The sequence below is a fragment of the Rhinatrema bivittatum genome, chromosome 1 (assembly GCF_901001135.1).
Source record: "Rhinatrema bivittatum chromosome 1, aRhiBiv1.1, whole genome shotgun sequence".
NCBI lineage: Eukaryota > Metazoa > Chordata > Amphibia > Gymnophiona > Rhinatrematidae > Rhinatrema > Rhinatrema bivittatum.
This window is the reverse complement of record NC_042615.1, coordinates 649,318,517-649,332,697: the sequence shown is the minus strand read 5'-3', so window position 1 is coordinate 649,332,697 and position 14,181 is coordinate 649,318,517. Positions and strand designations below refer to the sequence as shown.

Genomic DNA, 14,181 nt, shown 5'->3' with positions numbered 1-14,181 from the left:
GACCCCTAAATAAAGGTCTTTCTCACTGTTCCCAACTTCAGCAGAATTTGAGGTGGAGCCTATTTTTACGTACAAACTGTATTTGCTGACTTAAGTTGAGGGTTAATGCTGTTCGGACTGTAATTAAAGATGAACTGCTGTCTGAATTGTGTGGCATGTGAAAAGAAATAGCAGCATAGCTCACACTTTAGATCTCTGTGGAGCCAGAGGTTCAAGGCTCAGATCATGTAATGACCTTGGAAGTCAATGTTTAAATCATGGGAAAACTCTGCAAACCACACTTTGTCCTGAACCCAGAAATAGTGCATCATGTTTGTGATAATGCGCACTATTTGGCATAGTAGTGCACAAAACAGCATTTCCAAAGTCTTTCACTTTGTAGGCAATAAAATTGCATGCATAATTGTCTGCATGCAAACTTTTATTCACATCAATACTTAGAACTGCAGCAATGCATAAATCCTTCAAAGCAGCACATTAAATTTACTATGAGGTTAAGACACTTAAAACTTCATGAAGCAATTTTTGAAAAAAAAAAAACTGCATATGTGGCGTAACTCTTTTTATTAAATTTTGATTTGAAGATTCACATGTCATTTACGTGGTAATAGTTAATGAGCTGCTTTGTAAGATTTTGCATTACAACAACTCATTAACTATTGATTGGAATAGAATTTTGCCCACAACAAGGAATAAGACCAGGCATTGGGGAGGTGGCTGTCACTTGTGTTTATTGTAGTACCTGGATGCTCTGCTAATCTCATACATGCAACTTGTTGGGACAGTGTTTACTTCTAAGCTTGTGTTTTTTGTCTTTTTTTACAGCCATCTGCTACAAAACATGCACATGGAGAAAAAAAAGAGCCGGCTGTGGTAAATGTCCTTACAGATCACTTTTTCAAAACAAAACTCAAGTAGTTCTCGTCAATGTCTCCTGCACTAACTGAATGTTTGTGTCTCATTCAGCCAAAAAGTCCAACCAAACAGCCTGGGCAGCTGCCAGCAGCAGCAACCACTGCCAAGCAAACTGATAGCACAGAGCCAGCTCCCTCCAGCCAAGATGCCAAATCTACTGCAGTGAAATCAAAGGAGGAGCCTAAGGTAAGACAGACAGAGAAGATCTGTAGGGGAAAAAAAGGGTCTGCTGTGACCCAGACACTTTTGGGCTTTTCTCTTTGGGGGTTATGTGAGAGCGTGTCAGAACCTGTAACAAGAGCCAAGGTAACCACAGTGAAAGCTGAGCTGGGTGGGGTGAGAAGTCCTGCACTCTGACTGACCAGGTACACCAGAAGAGAGGAACGTGTACACCGAACCCACCCAGGGCCCCTAATGAAAAGAATTAACAGCTGTGGCTCTAGCGCTTGTTTTACAATAAAGAATTAGTTTTACTGACCTTCCTCCTGAACTTTTCCTGTTCTTGTTTTCTGGTCAAAGACCTCCGTTCCTCTGACAGAGTGGTGACAGCTCAGAAGCATCCTTCTCATAGTAACATAGTAATGGTGGCAGAAAAAGACCAAAATGGTCCATCTAGTCTGCCCTGCAAGCTTCCCAAGGGTAGTAACTGCTGTTCCATGCAGGTTACCCCCATGTTTCTCTTAAGGGTAGTAACTGCTGCTCCGTGCAGGTTACCCCATGTTTCTCTTAAGGGTAGTAACTGCCACTCCGGCCAGGTTACCCCCATGTTTCTCTTAAGGGTAGTAACTGCCACTCCGGCCAGGTTACCCCCATGTTTCTCTTAAGGGTAGTAACTGCCGCTCCGTGCAGGTTACCCCCATGTTTCTCTTAAGGGTAGTAACTGCCGCTCCGTGCAGGTTACCCCCATGTTTCTCTTAAGGGTAGTAACTGCCGCTCCGTGCAGGTTACCCCCATGTTTCTCTTAAGGGTAGTAACTGCCACTCCGGCCAGGTTACCCCCATGTTTCTCTTAAGGGTAGTAACTGCCACTCCGGCCAGGTTACCCCCATGTTTCTCTTAAGGGTAGTAACTGCCGCTCCGTGCAGGTTACCCCCATGTTTCTCTTAAGGGTAGTAACTGCCGCTCCGTGCAGGTTACCCCCATGTTTCTCTTAAGGGTAGTAACTGCCACTCCGGCCAGGTTACCCCCATGTTTCTCTTAAGGGTAGTAACTGCCACTCCGGCCAGGTTACCCCCATGTTTCTCTTAAGGGTAGTAACTGCCGCTCCATGCAGGTTACCCCCATGTTTCTCTTAAGGGTAGTAACTGCCACTCCGTGCTGGTTTAGCTTTTTTATTTATTCCCATCCTCTAGCCTTTAGGGATCCACAGTGTGCAGTAATTTCTCATCGGAAATTGCTGCATTTAACATTGACAAGAACAACTTTACAGGGCATTTGAGTTAAATCCAGTGGTATGTGTGGGGAATTCATGTGGAGTCTGATTTTTAGGTTTCCAAGTTGGAAAAACTAGCACTGTTTCAATTAGATGAAAGAATGGTCCGAATTTGAAAGCTGCGTTCTTTGGATTGCATCCTGTCGCTTTCAGTGCTTGCTGTGGTCCCAAGTGTACATTCCAGAACCACAGCAGTCGATGTTTATCACATGAATCTCAGATCTTGAAGACCAAGTTTAGAGTCCTTTCTGAAGGAGAGAATGCTAGAGAAGGTCTAAACTTAATGCTTCTCCAAGCCCAAGAGGCTGCTGCTGTTTTATTCTTGTCTGACAAGCACTCGGCAGTTGATTTTTCAAAGTGAAGAGATGTACAATATGTGGAATGTGGACTCCTCTTGGTGTAACTGCAGGACTTTCCTCTGTGGAGAGGATTTATGATCTTAAACTTTAGAGTGATTTCCAGGCAGTGTGAGAAAAGTCTGAACTTTATAGAGCCCAAGTCTGATATCACAGCAAAGGTTCTTCAGTAATTCCTGGTATTACGTTTTTTTCGGCTGCAATGTTCTCTTGGTAAAGGTGGCAAACACTTCCTGTTTCTTAGGTTTGTACTGCATTAGCTGCTGCAAATCCCTTCATGTGGCTGCTTTGAGAACTTTACAATAGCAATCTCTAGGGGGGATAACAGAAGGGTGAGTGACTTTTCAACATTTATTTTACAGGATTTGTTTTACCCATTTACTCTGTGGACAAGTGAGCTGAATTGGTCTGTTAGCAGTAAATTAATGTCTTTGCTTATGCAGGAAGTTTGAGTAATTGGAGTAGCAATTTGTGAAGTTTGAATTCTAAGCACTTGCTTGGTGTACTCTGGTTTAAAACTCTGTATACCTTCATGGACTTGAAAAGGTTTACGATCACCCCCTCCCACACACACAAACTTCTCACCCAGACATTTCCTTTAATTGCCCTGCCTTAAAATGATTTGCAGTAAGGAGGCTATTTCAGTCACGTTTGGCTGATGGGGAAAAATTAATCATAAATTGCAGTGTTTGGGGAGTTACAGCTTATGTGCATCATGTTATACTCTTATTTAAAAAGAAAATAGCTGCTGTTTTTTTACAAAGTTACATGTTCCATTCAATATTGGTTTACAATTGATGACATAACAGGATTTTCACTCAGTGAGTCTGTGTGATAGAGAGAGAAAGTTGAGCTTAATTAGAGAAATGACAGGGGCATGTTATTGCAGAACCCAGAAGTTTATATTCTATTTCAGAATGTTATATAGTGCCCTAAATCAGGACACTTTACAACAAATTACCTACAGGCACAATCAGTTTCTGCCCAGAGAATTTACACTCTTAAGTTGGTCCCTGAGGAAATGGGAGATGGTGATTTCTCAAGGTCACCTTGAGTGTCTTGTAGTAGAAGCAAGATTTGAACTCCCTTCTTCTGGTGCCCAGTCCATTAATCAAACTGTTCGGCCACCCCTTCTTTCTTCTATAAGTAGTTATCTTTTAAGAATCGCTTGCTGGTGTACTCTGGTTCATCACTTTGAATCAGTGCAAAAATAAACTTGACATATAATTACAAGTACAGGAATTGTTAACACATTTTTATTTCATTGTCCATACAGCTTATATGTCTGTTTTTAGTGTCCCTTTCATAATTGCATAGTTATTGTGTTGTAATGGGATTTGAATTAAGAGCAACAAACGCACAATTTGCGGTAGTTGCTCACTTAACCTGGGGAAACTGGACCTAGCAGATTTTTTTCCCCACAGTATGAGTAAGAGAAACAAATTGTTTTTATGTTTTATGCTGTCCAAACACACCCCTACAAACCTGCCCTCCCCCACACATACACAATTCTCCATACACCTCTCTCTCACAACCCCTGCGCTCCACAACACATTCCTTTCCCTGTACGTACCTGGATCAGTCCAGACAATGGGTTGAGCCCCCCTGTCCAGCAGAGGGAGACAGAGAAAAACTGAAAAGGTATCCTATATCAGGACAGTGCTCACCCTGTGTCCCTTCAGTATTTCTCTGTCTCCCAGCAGAGGCAGGCAGTTGAACCTGAAGTCATGCATCTGTATGCTTTCCCTAGCTGTTTTAACATTGTCTGACTTTAGTTTTACTAGATTGTCATATCATGACATGAAATAAAATACGTGGCACTATCAAAGCATATTTTAGACAATTCAGTTGACTTTTAGCACAAATCAAACCACTAAGATTCTCCCTTTTTTTTTTTTTTTTTTTTTATATCTGCAGATATATTGGTGCTAAGATATTTCCACCATTATAAATGCAGATAAAGCAGAAAACTGATCTGCTGATACTTATTATCTTGGAATATTTTATGCCAGATTATCTATATAGCCTTCATTGGTACAGAGGCAAACTTTCTATAAAGTAAGTGAAAATTGTGTTTAAATGAGAGAAATTGATTTAAATACACATTGAGGTAGATATTCAAAATTAAACAGCTAATAATTAGGGTCATTCTTTTTATTGTGCGATGTGCCGGTATTATTAAAATTAGGGAAGGGGGAGGAGTGTGGCTGGGGTTTGGGTGGTGGTAGGACCCGGCAGCGCTGCAGGCGATAATGTTTTTCACATCATCACCAACAGCACCAAGGGAAATTACACCTTTTTCCCGTGGCGATATTGTGTGGTGTGGCTGCACCGTGGCAGGTGAAACCACACCGCTGCGATTCAGCCGGCTGCCCACTATCGCCTCTATTTTTTTTTTTGCGACATATAGGACTCTAGGGGTAAGTTAACCAGATGAGACTTATCTAGCTATCTGACAAGGGATATTCAGCAGCATGGCTATGCTGCTGAATATCCCCATAAAAATAGCTAATTAGTCAGATGTCTTCTCCAGCTAAATGGAGACCTGCTATTATTGAGCAGGTCTAACTTACCTGTTTAACTTAACCGGATAAGTACATCCTCCCCAAATTGCTCATTTCCCTCCCACCATTTAGCCGGATCTGTGGTGGCTGCTAAATGCTGCAGGTATTCAGCCACGGCCACTTAGCCAGATTATTGATTTCATTTATTTTTCTAACCTTTCTGTGTCTTTTTTTTTTTTTCTCTGCATGTTTTTCTTCTTCTTTCTCTGATTTTGTTCTTTCATTCCATCTTTTTCTCTCATCAGAATCCTCTTTTTGACTTTGTTTTGCTAGGTTCTTCTCTCCCCTTGCCCCTTCTTCAAACAGCTCTCCTCACTCTTCCTCCTCCTTTCCTTTCTTGCTTCTTTCTATAGTCTTCTAGTTTCCTCTCCCTTTGTCCCTCCGCAGCCTTTTCATTCTTCGCACACCCCTCCCTCCGCAACTTTTTCCTTTTCTCTTCATCCTCCTCTGGCCATCTCAACCATGCACGCCCTTTCCTTCTGGCACCTTCTGTGGCCTCCCCCATCCATTTCTTCCTGGTGCTCGCTTGGCTTTGTAGCTGACCCAGCACTGCTTTGCCTGCTCTGTGGTTGCCCTTACACCTCTTCCACCAGTGACTCCCCAAACCTGCAGCAGTCCTGGTTCCACATTCACTGATGAAACTGTCAATTGCAAATCCACTGACTACCCAGTCACAAAGGCTGCTGATTCCCCCCTCCCCCCTTCTTGACCCATTGATACTGATTCTCCAGTCCCACCAACGCACTGGTATGGCCTCTGCTGTTAGAACATCAGCCCATTGGCTCCCCTCTGCACAGCTGTCAGTGTCAGCTCCGCTTATCCTAACAACCTTGGCAGCACCACTCTCCTGGCAGCTTAGGTACAGCTTATGCTGTTTGCCTTGCCTGCCCCATTGCTGCCCCCAACAGCTCTCCCCTTCCCCCCAGCCTTTGGAGGGGAAAATAGAAGTTTCCTAGCGTAAATGAGCTTTGCCTGATTTTTTTGTATCATTTAAAAAAGGTTTGGATACGTTCTTGGAGGAAAAGTCCATTAACCGCTGTTAATCAAGTTGATCTAGGGCATTGGCCTCTGCTATTACAGGCATCAATAGCATGGGATCTTCTTAGTGTTTGGGTACTTCTCAGGTTCTTGTGGCCTGGTTTGGCCTCTGTTGGAAACAGGATGCTGGGCTTGATGAACCCTTGGTCTGACCCATCATGGCAATTTCTTACGTGGTCTTGGGAAATTTTGATCCTTGCTGATCAGAATTCCGTGTAGACATCCTATTGCTATGTTCAGGCATGAATGTACTATGAATGCTTGAAGAGTACACGTGGAAGGAAATTTCTCAAAGCAGGTGCTATAGCCATAGTAAAAGGTATACATCTCTTATTCCAAGAGAGTGCCAAACCATGAGGAACCGAAATGCATAATCAGTGTACACAAATTAAAGGAGAGGTGTGAATAAAACATAAGGAAGCAGCAGACCTAAAATTACAAGCAAGCTGATATTCTTAAGAATGCTTCTCCTCTCCTGCTCCTTTCCCCGCTCACCAGTTCATTAACATTCCTTTTATGAAATTAAACAAAGCTGTCATTAATAACTTTAACACACCTTGAAGTCTCCCTTTTTTTCAGATACATCATATATACATACTGTGAATTGCTGTCTGTATGTATGTAACACAAAACAGCAGAGTTTCTAAGGCCCTTGTACAAGCTATTTGATTTGTGTGTGTGTTTGTTTGCCAAAGGATCATGAGTTCACTGGTATTTCCAGTGCTTGGGCTTTTTCTTTGCTTGTGTGCATAATCAATTATTGATTTGGTATACAGTGGCTGCTATATTCTTGGCATATAAGTGTATTTAGTTTTTGGAATTGTCTAATGTGGATCCTTTATTGCTTTTGAGATGGGACTGGAACATTGTGATAGCAGGGATGTTCAGTATCCATTCTTTTGTGGACCCCCAAATAAAGGCATTCTCGCTGTTCCCAGCATCAGTAAAATTTGAGGTGGAACATATTTTTATGTACAAACTGTTTTTGCTGGTATAAGTTGAGGGCTAAGGCTGTTCGGACTGTAATTAAAGGTAAACTGTTGTCTACGTAGACTCTTAATTGTGTGGCCTGTGGAAAACAAAATAGCAGCATAGCTCACACTCTAGCTCAGGGTTGGGCAATTCCGATCCTCAAGACCTGCAGACTATTTGGGTTTTTAGGATATCCCTAATGAACATGCATGAAATAGATTTGCATGCACATTCATTAGGGATATCCTGAAAACCCGACTAGTTGGCAGCCCTTGAGGACTGGAATTGCCCACCTCTGCTTGAGCTCTCTATGGAGCCAGAGTTTCAAGGCTCAAACCGTGTAATGAACTTGGAGGTCAATGACTAAATCATGGGAATACTCTGCAACCACACTTTTTGTCCTGAACCAGAAGTAATGCATGGTATTTGCAGTAATGCATACTATTTGGCATTTTAGTGCTAAAGCAGCATTTCCAAAGATTTTCACTTTGCAGGGAATAAAATTTCTGCATGCAAACTTTTATTCAAATGAATACTTAGAACTGCAGCAATGTATAAATCCTGCAAAGCAGTTCATTAACTATTACTATGTAGTTAAATGATGCTAGAAATTGCCTTCATGGAGCCAATTTCGCAAAAAAAAACAAAACAAAAACAAAACTATGTATTTGGTGTAACTGATTTTTGATTTTCTTTTTTGTTTGCTTTGAAGACAGTCTCATATGTCTTTGTGCTGTAATAAGCTGCTTTGCAATATTTTGCATTATAACAGCTCATTAAATATTGATTTGAATAAAAGCTTGCACCTGGAAAACTGCAAAATTGTGTTGCTAAATTTAGCATGATATTTTTTTTCTACGCACTATACTGTATCTTCCATGTGTAGAAAATCGCAAAAAACAATTGTGTAAAAATGCAATTGTGTGCCCAAAAGGGCACGGTTTATTATATTACGCTCTTAAAAAGAAAAATGAATAATGTGAAACTTTTTCGATATTTTCTCCTCTTTTATTTTTCAGTCTAAAAAGGAAAGCAAACCTACATCTGCACCTTGTGAAGTAAGTGCCAAAGAGGGAGGTGGTGAACAAACTGACTTGATAAGCTTGACTTTTGCAGTTGAAAACAGTAACTTTCTACAACGTATGATAGTGCTTTAAGAGCCTTAAATTGGATCTCCGAGGTTCTCTCCCCCACACTCTCCCAATTTTACTGGCTTGCCATTTAGGGAGAGGCTAACCAGTTTGTTCATTCCTGAATTAGGAACTATTGCAGTACAAGGTGCAAAAAGTTAAATCTTTTATAAACAGAAGGTAAAGCAGAAGAGCAGGAAACAGATATGGGAATTTAACCAGGATCAATGGAAGCACTAGGGGACTAGATGGCTGCCTAGAGTACCACATTGTGGCAATTTCATCTCCTCCTTCCTGCCAGCGCGGGCCCAGAAGAAGAAATGGCATTGAATGGACTCGGAAGAAGAAATGGTGTCACGTGGACCCATGCGGGTGGAAAGGAGCTGCAATTGCTGTGGCAGAAGGAGCAGGAGTGGAGCAGCATCAAGGCCATGCAGTGAAAGAAAGAGGGGGCAGGAGGCAGAGCAACATCAAGCTTGAAGAGAGAGGAGCATGAGCAGTTTCAGCCTGTGCAGCCTAAAGAAAAGGAAGAGTCCTGTGGGTCATGCAGACTGAAGGAGGCTTCTCTTGCTGCTACTGCTTAATCATTCCAGAGAGGGAGGAGAATGAGCGAGAGCTTGGGGTGAATGTGACAGGGGACAGTTTGTATGCAACAATCTCCACCCTCCCTGCTAATCCCAGGGCATCTGGAAATTAAAAATTCCAGATGTGGAAAATGGGGGCTTTTTGAAAATCCTTATTAGTTTTAATTATCGGGTATTATTTGATGTGTCTGTACACTGTAGACCTGTTATAATGCGACTCGATGTAACGCGAGACTGCTTATGTCGTGGTCAAAGGTTGGCTCCCAATTTCTGGCCGCGTTTAGCAGCCACCACTTAATCTGGATAAACAGTGGCCATTAAACACAGCTTGAACGAGTAACAGCACCTGTATCATCCAGATTGTGAGAGATTCTCCTCCTCCTCGATTCAGAGGCAGGTAATGATGTATACTGGAAGGTTTCATGTGTGCCAGGCTGTGCAGTCTATTCACCCACCCACCCACCATGCTACCTAAAGGAAGATTCATTGTCATGCAGTCAGTGTTCAGTGGCCGCATTTATCTGGATAAACACTCGGTCGGTCAAGTGGTGTCCATTAAATGTGGCTGGATATTCACCACCACCACTTAGCCGGAGAACTACTTTTCAGCTAAATGGCAGCAGCTGAATATAACTCGATATAATGTGGACTCACTTATAATGCAATCCAAATTTTTGGACTCCTCACTCATGTTATATTGGGTCTACAGTGTATTTTAAAGGCATAATTTTCAATTGTGTGTTGGGAAGGGTCTGGAAGAGTGCATATCTGTAAAGTTCACCTAGAGTGCTTATTAATACCCTTGCACAGACCATGAATATAACACACTCAACCATCCCATTTCAAGTAGGCAAGCAACATCTTTTTTTTTTTTTTTTTTTTTCATTTTCACAGCTGTCCTTCCCAGGACTAGATACAGGCCTGGATTTATACACAAGGCCTACTAGGCCTCTGCCTAGGCTGGCAAATTTCTTTCTCCACGCTGCCCTGTAATTCTGCCCTGCCCACTGCTGCCACCTCTGTCCCTCCCCCTAGAACTAGCCTCCTGGCTCCTGGTGATCCTGTGGGCTTCCATGTTAAGGGCAGAGCCTGTGAACACTGGCTTACTTCCCATGCTTACTTCTGTGAGAGGATGGCTGCTGAGGTCTGAGGGGATTGGGGCTGGCACTGCTGCCGCACAGTTGTTATAGGTTTGCCAGGAATAGGGAGCAGCACTGAATCACTGCCCCAGGTAATTACTGTTCAAGGGTATAGTTGCTTCAAAGAGAAACATGTTATCTGGGAAATAGTGAATAAGACGTTTTGACCTTAGGCTGCAAGACAGGCTAAATATCAAAAAATTGCTGGTGTACAATGGCTATATAGTTTTGACTGCATAAATATAATTGAAAAAATAGAGGAAAAGACTTCAGCACTGGTATTTCTCTGAATTTAGATAATTAGAATATTAACCAGTTGATACAATCATCGGTCATAAAAACCTCTTTTTGTATTTTTATTGAAAAAATATTTTTTATTAATTTGTAAGCTTTTTCTTAAAATATTATTAGACACATCCAATAATTCAAATCAGCAGGTACCACTGTGTGTCTTGTATTCGGGTATACAATCTAAAAAATACCATATGCTCGGTGAAAAATCTCAATGTCACTCAAATGAGCTGCACAAAGACCATTTCATATTCAGTTATAACAATTCTATTGGCATTGTGTCAATTGCCAGAATGGCGTCAAAGATACTTATCTCAGTGAAGTATATTTCTTCTTTTGAATTTGAACCCTGAGAACTGCTTGTAGATGCCAAGACACCAAGAAATGCCGACATTGGCAATGTTTCAAGGTAAGCTGCGTCAGGGCAGTGTAGTGTCTAGATTTTTAGATTGTATACCTGAATACAAGACACGCAGTGGGTACCGGCTGATTTGAATTGCCTGTTAAGCAGCATTCAATTGCTAGCTCAGTAAAGTCTAACTGAAAGACATGTGGTGCTACCGACTGACCAGAATTGTTGGATGTGTCTAATAATATTTTAAGAAAAAACTTACAAATAAAAAAGTTTTTCAATAAAAATAAAAAGAGGTTTTTATAACCAATGATTGTATCAACTGGTTAATATTCTGATTATCTAAATTCAGAGAAATACCAGTGCTGAGGTCTTTTCCTCTATTTTTTCAATTATATTTATGCAGTCAAAACTATATAGCCATTATACTCCAGCAATTTTTTGATGTTTAGGTTTATATACACTGGTGGTTCCTTAAGTATTTTGTTTGCAAGACAAAGGCAGACAATGTCTTTTGAATCAAGCAATTAGTTGTTTAGGGGTATTTGCTCTGAAAAAACATGAGAAAAATAATTTTAGTAAGTGAATGGAGAAGACTCATCAACCTTGGGCTTTATGGGGGCATATCAGCATCTGCAGAATAAAGGATGATTGAAGGAGATGAGATACAGTTGGACTGATCAGGCTTAATTGCAAGTCAAAACAAGACTCCCGAAAACACTTTAAGATTGAGCTGGGCTACATTGCAAGCTCACATACAACCAGAGCTTATCGCTATCACCCTTGATTGATCACATCCATAAATTGGAAGTTTATAGCTAAGGTGGTTGTCCTGATAAAAGGCATTGAAAGAAAGTTAACCATTTTTCTCCCATAAACCGCAACTTTTTCCCTTCCAAAGCACCATGTACGTATAGTTTGATTTAGGTAGGGGGGGCGGGCATGCTTACAGCTGACTTCAGTCATTGTTGAATTGTTTTTTTTTTTAGCTATGTCACAGACATACACAGTAGGGTCAAAAAAAGAGAGAAAAGGTGAAATGCTGCTTTTTCAGCAGATAAGTTACAGACACGAGACCTGATTTAACACGGTGACATCACTGTAAACAATATAATGCTCTCCATGTTGACTGGCTTGTAAATGAAAGTGTTATCATAAAAAAAATCTTGAAAGTTGAGCATATCCATTCATGTGATTGAATTATGTTACTATGGGTTTCCATAGTGCACATAATTGCAGTCCCAGTAGATACCAATTTTCCCTTAGATAATGTTGTAATAAGTGAATAATGCAAGGTATGATGTTGTTTTATTGTCTTTTTTTTTTTTTTTGTCCAGAGTAAAGAACAAAAGAAATCTGTATCAACAACTGTATCTAGTCAGCCAGGACCTGAGGTGTGTAATAAGAGATGACATAGAAGTAACTGCGTATGTGCATATCCGTCACTGCTTTTAACATCGTTTCTCTCCAGCATGCTTTGTAACATTGTCTTCTCTTCTTCAAAGCTGAACTAGTTGCAGCAGTATGCTAAGAGCTTCAGTTAATATCATTTTGGACATGGTTTAGCAATTTTTGATAAGACAGCAACCAAAATGCTTTGAATACAGGAGATAGGTAATTAGAGAGCCATCATACTAAACACTACCGGTTTTATTACTTTCATTGCTTTTCCAACAATCATCAGTTCAAGATCAGTCCTATTTTTTGAAAATGTTCTCATTTGCAAATAAAATTGAATTTATTATCTTTTTCATTCATCTCAATAGTCACATGGTCCTGACACGGGCCGTGTTTCAAAATCAAGTCTGCATCAGGGACATTGGTTATTTCTCTTAATGCTTCATAGACACTTTAATGTCGGCCTGAGTGTTTGGCGGCCTGAGTGTTTGGCAGAATGGCTGCCAAACACTCAGGCCGACATTAAAGTGTCTATGAAGCATTAAGAGAAATAACCAATGTCCCTGATGCAGACTTGATTTTGAAACACGGCCCGTGTCAGGACCATGTGACTATTGAGATGAATGAAAAAGATAAATTCAAATTATTTTATTTGCAAATGAAAACAATCCTATTAATTTTTGAAATTTAACTTGAAGCGATGATTGTTGGAAAAGCAACAAAGGTTGTGAAACTGATAGTGCTTAGTATATTGGTCCACTAAATATCTATCTGCTGTATTCAGAGTGTTTTGGTGGTTGTTTTGACAAATATTTCACAACACACTTATTGATCAAAAATTGCTATACATTCTTTTTCTGAAATACATTTTGGTTCACCTCCACATCAGAGCCGTGGCCAGGGTAGGTTGTGCTCGTGCTGTGCTGCTGGCAGCCTCTCCTGTTGCCCTTTGGGGAGGGTCATGGGACTCTGGCCATAGTAGACAAGAAGCTTTGCTGGCTTATAAAGAACCAGGCAGTCCTAACATGAGCTCAGCTGAAATGGGAGAAGATTTTGGCAGCAGGATAGAGTGGCACTGTATTTCCAGAGATCACGTGGTAGTATGCACTCTGCCAGAAGAGTTGCCCAAGCAGGAGAAAGATTTATAGGGACTCAGCTGGAAAAGTGGCTGGAACAGACAGAATAAAGAGCACACCGAGCAAAGAAGCAGAGAAACAAGAGTGAGATGGGAGAGTCTAGTGCGAGGCATCAGGCGAGAGAAAGAGAGAGCCAGATCCTTGTACAGAAAGATTTTGCTGCTTTTCTGTGTTCTCGTAGCAGGAAGGTGAGAGGTTGAATCTGAAAATGAAAAGTGGATTAGAGACAACAGGTACAGAAACAAGAAGTTGAAAACAAGAATAATTGTGAACAATGTGATTTTTAAGAGAATGATAGACAAAGCAAACTGGGAGCATATGTGGGGAGTGGAATCCTGCACAAAGCCCCAGACAAGATCAAGGGAGAAAATAAAGCATAGACAAAGGGGAAAGCTAGTAACTAGCAGTGCCAGAAGTACAACACAATTAAACAAGAAAAGAATTGCAGAGCAAGCCATATGAACACTTTTTTTTTCAATTTCAGCTCTATCGATAAATTTAATGGGAAAATAATTTCTCCCAATTTGGGGATTGATCCATAAATTATATGGGCAAATGTTTCAGTTTCTAGCATTTGTATACATAGATCTATCATGGAAATGTGGTGGCTTTAGGTCAAATGATTCTGGACATAATGTGTTCACAGACAGATCCATATATTTAATAGAGAAAAGTTGTCTTCCCCCCCCCCCTCGTTTTTGGCTACAACCATACGTTTTATGGTACAACTTTATTTTGGTTGAATAGCTGGAGAGAAAATGTGTACAGACACAGAGAGGCAAAATACAGAGGAGGGTTTGTGTAGAGAAAAGAAAAGGTTTGGTTGAGCAATCATGGGAGTGGGCAACAAGAAATGGATCTACTCTTTGGGATCT

The 14,181-nt window shown here is 40.9% G+C and overlaps 1 protein-coding gene across 4 annotated transcripts in view; it reads left to right on the top strand.

Moving 5' to 3' along the window:
* CAST (calpastatin) overlaps nt 1–14,181 on the top strand; it is a 303,324-nt gene that overhangs the window by 179,333 nt on the left and 109,810 nt on the right. For all 4 annotated transcript variants that reach the window (XM_029572924.1, XM_029572935.1, XM_029572943.1 and 1 more), the window contains 4 exons: nt 826–873; nt 967–1,101; nt 8,296–8,334; nt 12,110–12,166. In XM_029572924.1, the coding sequence (XP_029428784.1) occupies nt 826–873; nt 967–1,101; nt 8,296–8,334; nt 12,110–12,166 (279 nt within the window). The remainder of the gene's footprint in view (nt 1–825; nt 874–966; nt 1,102–8,295; nt 8,335–12,109; nt 12,167–14,181) is intronic.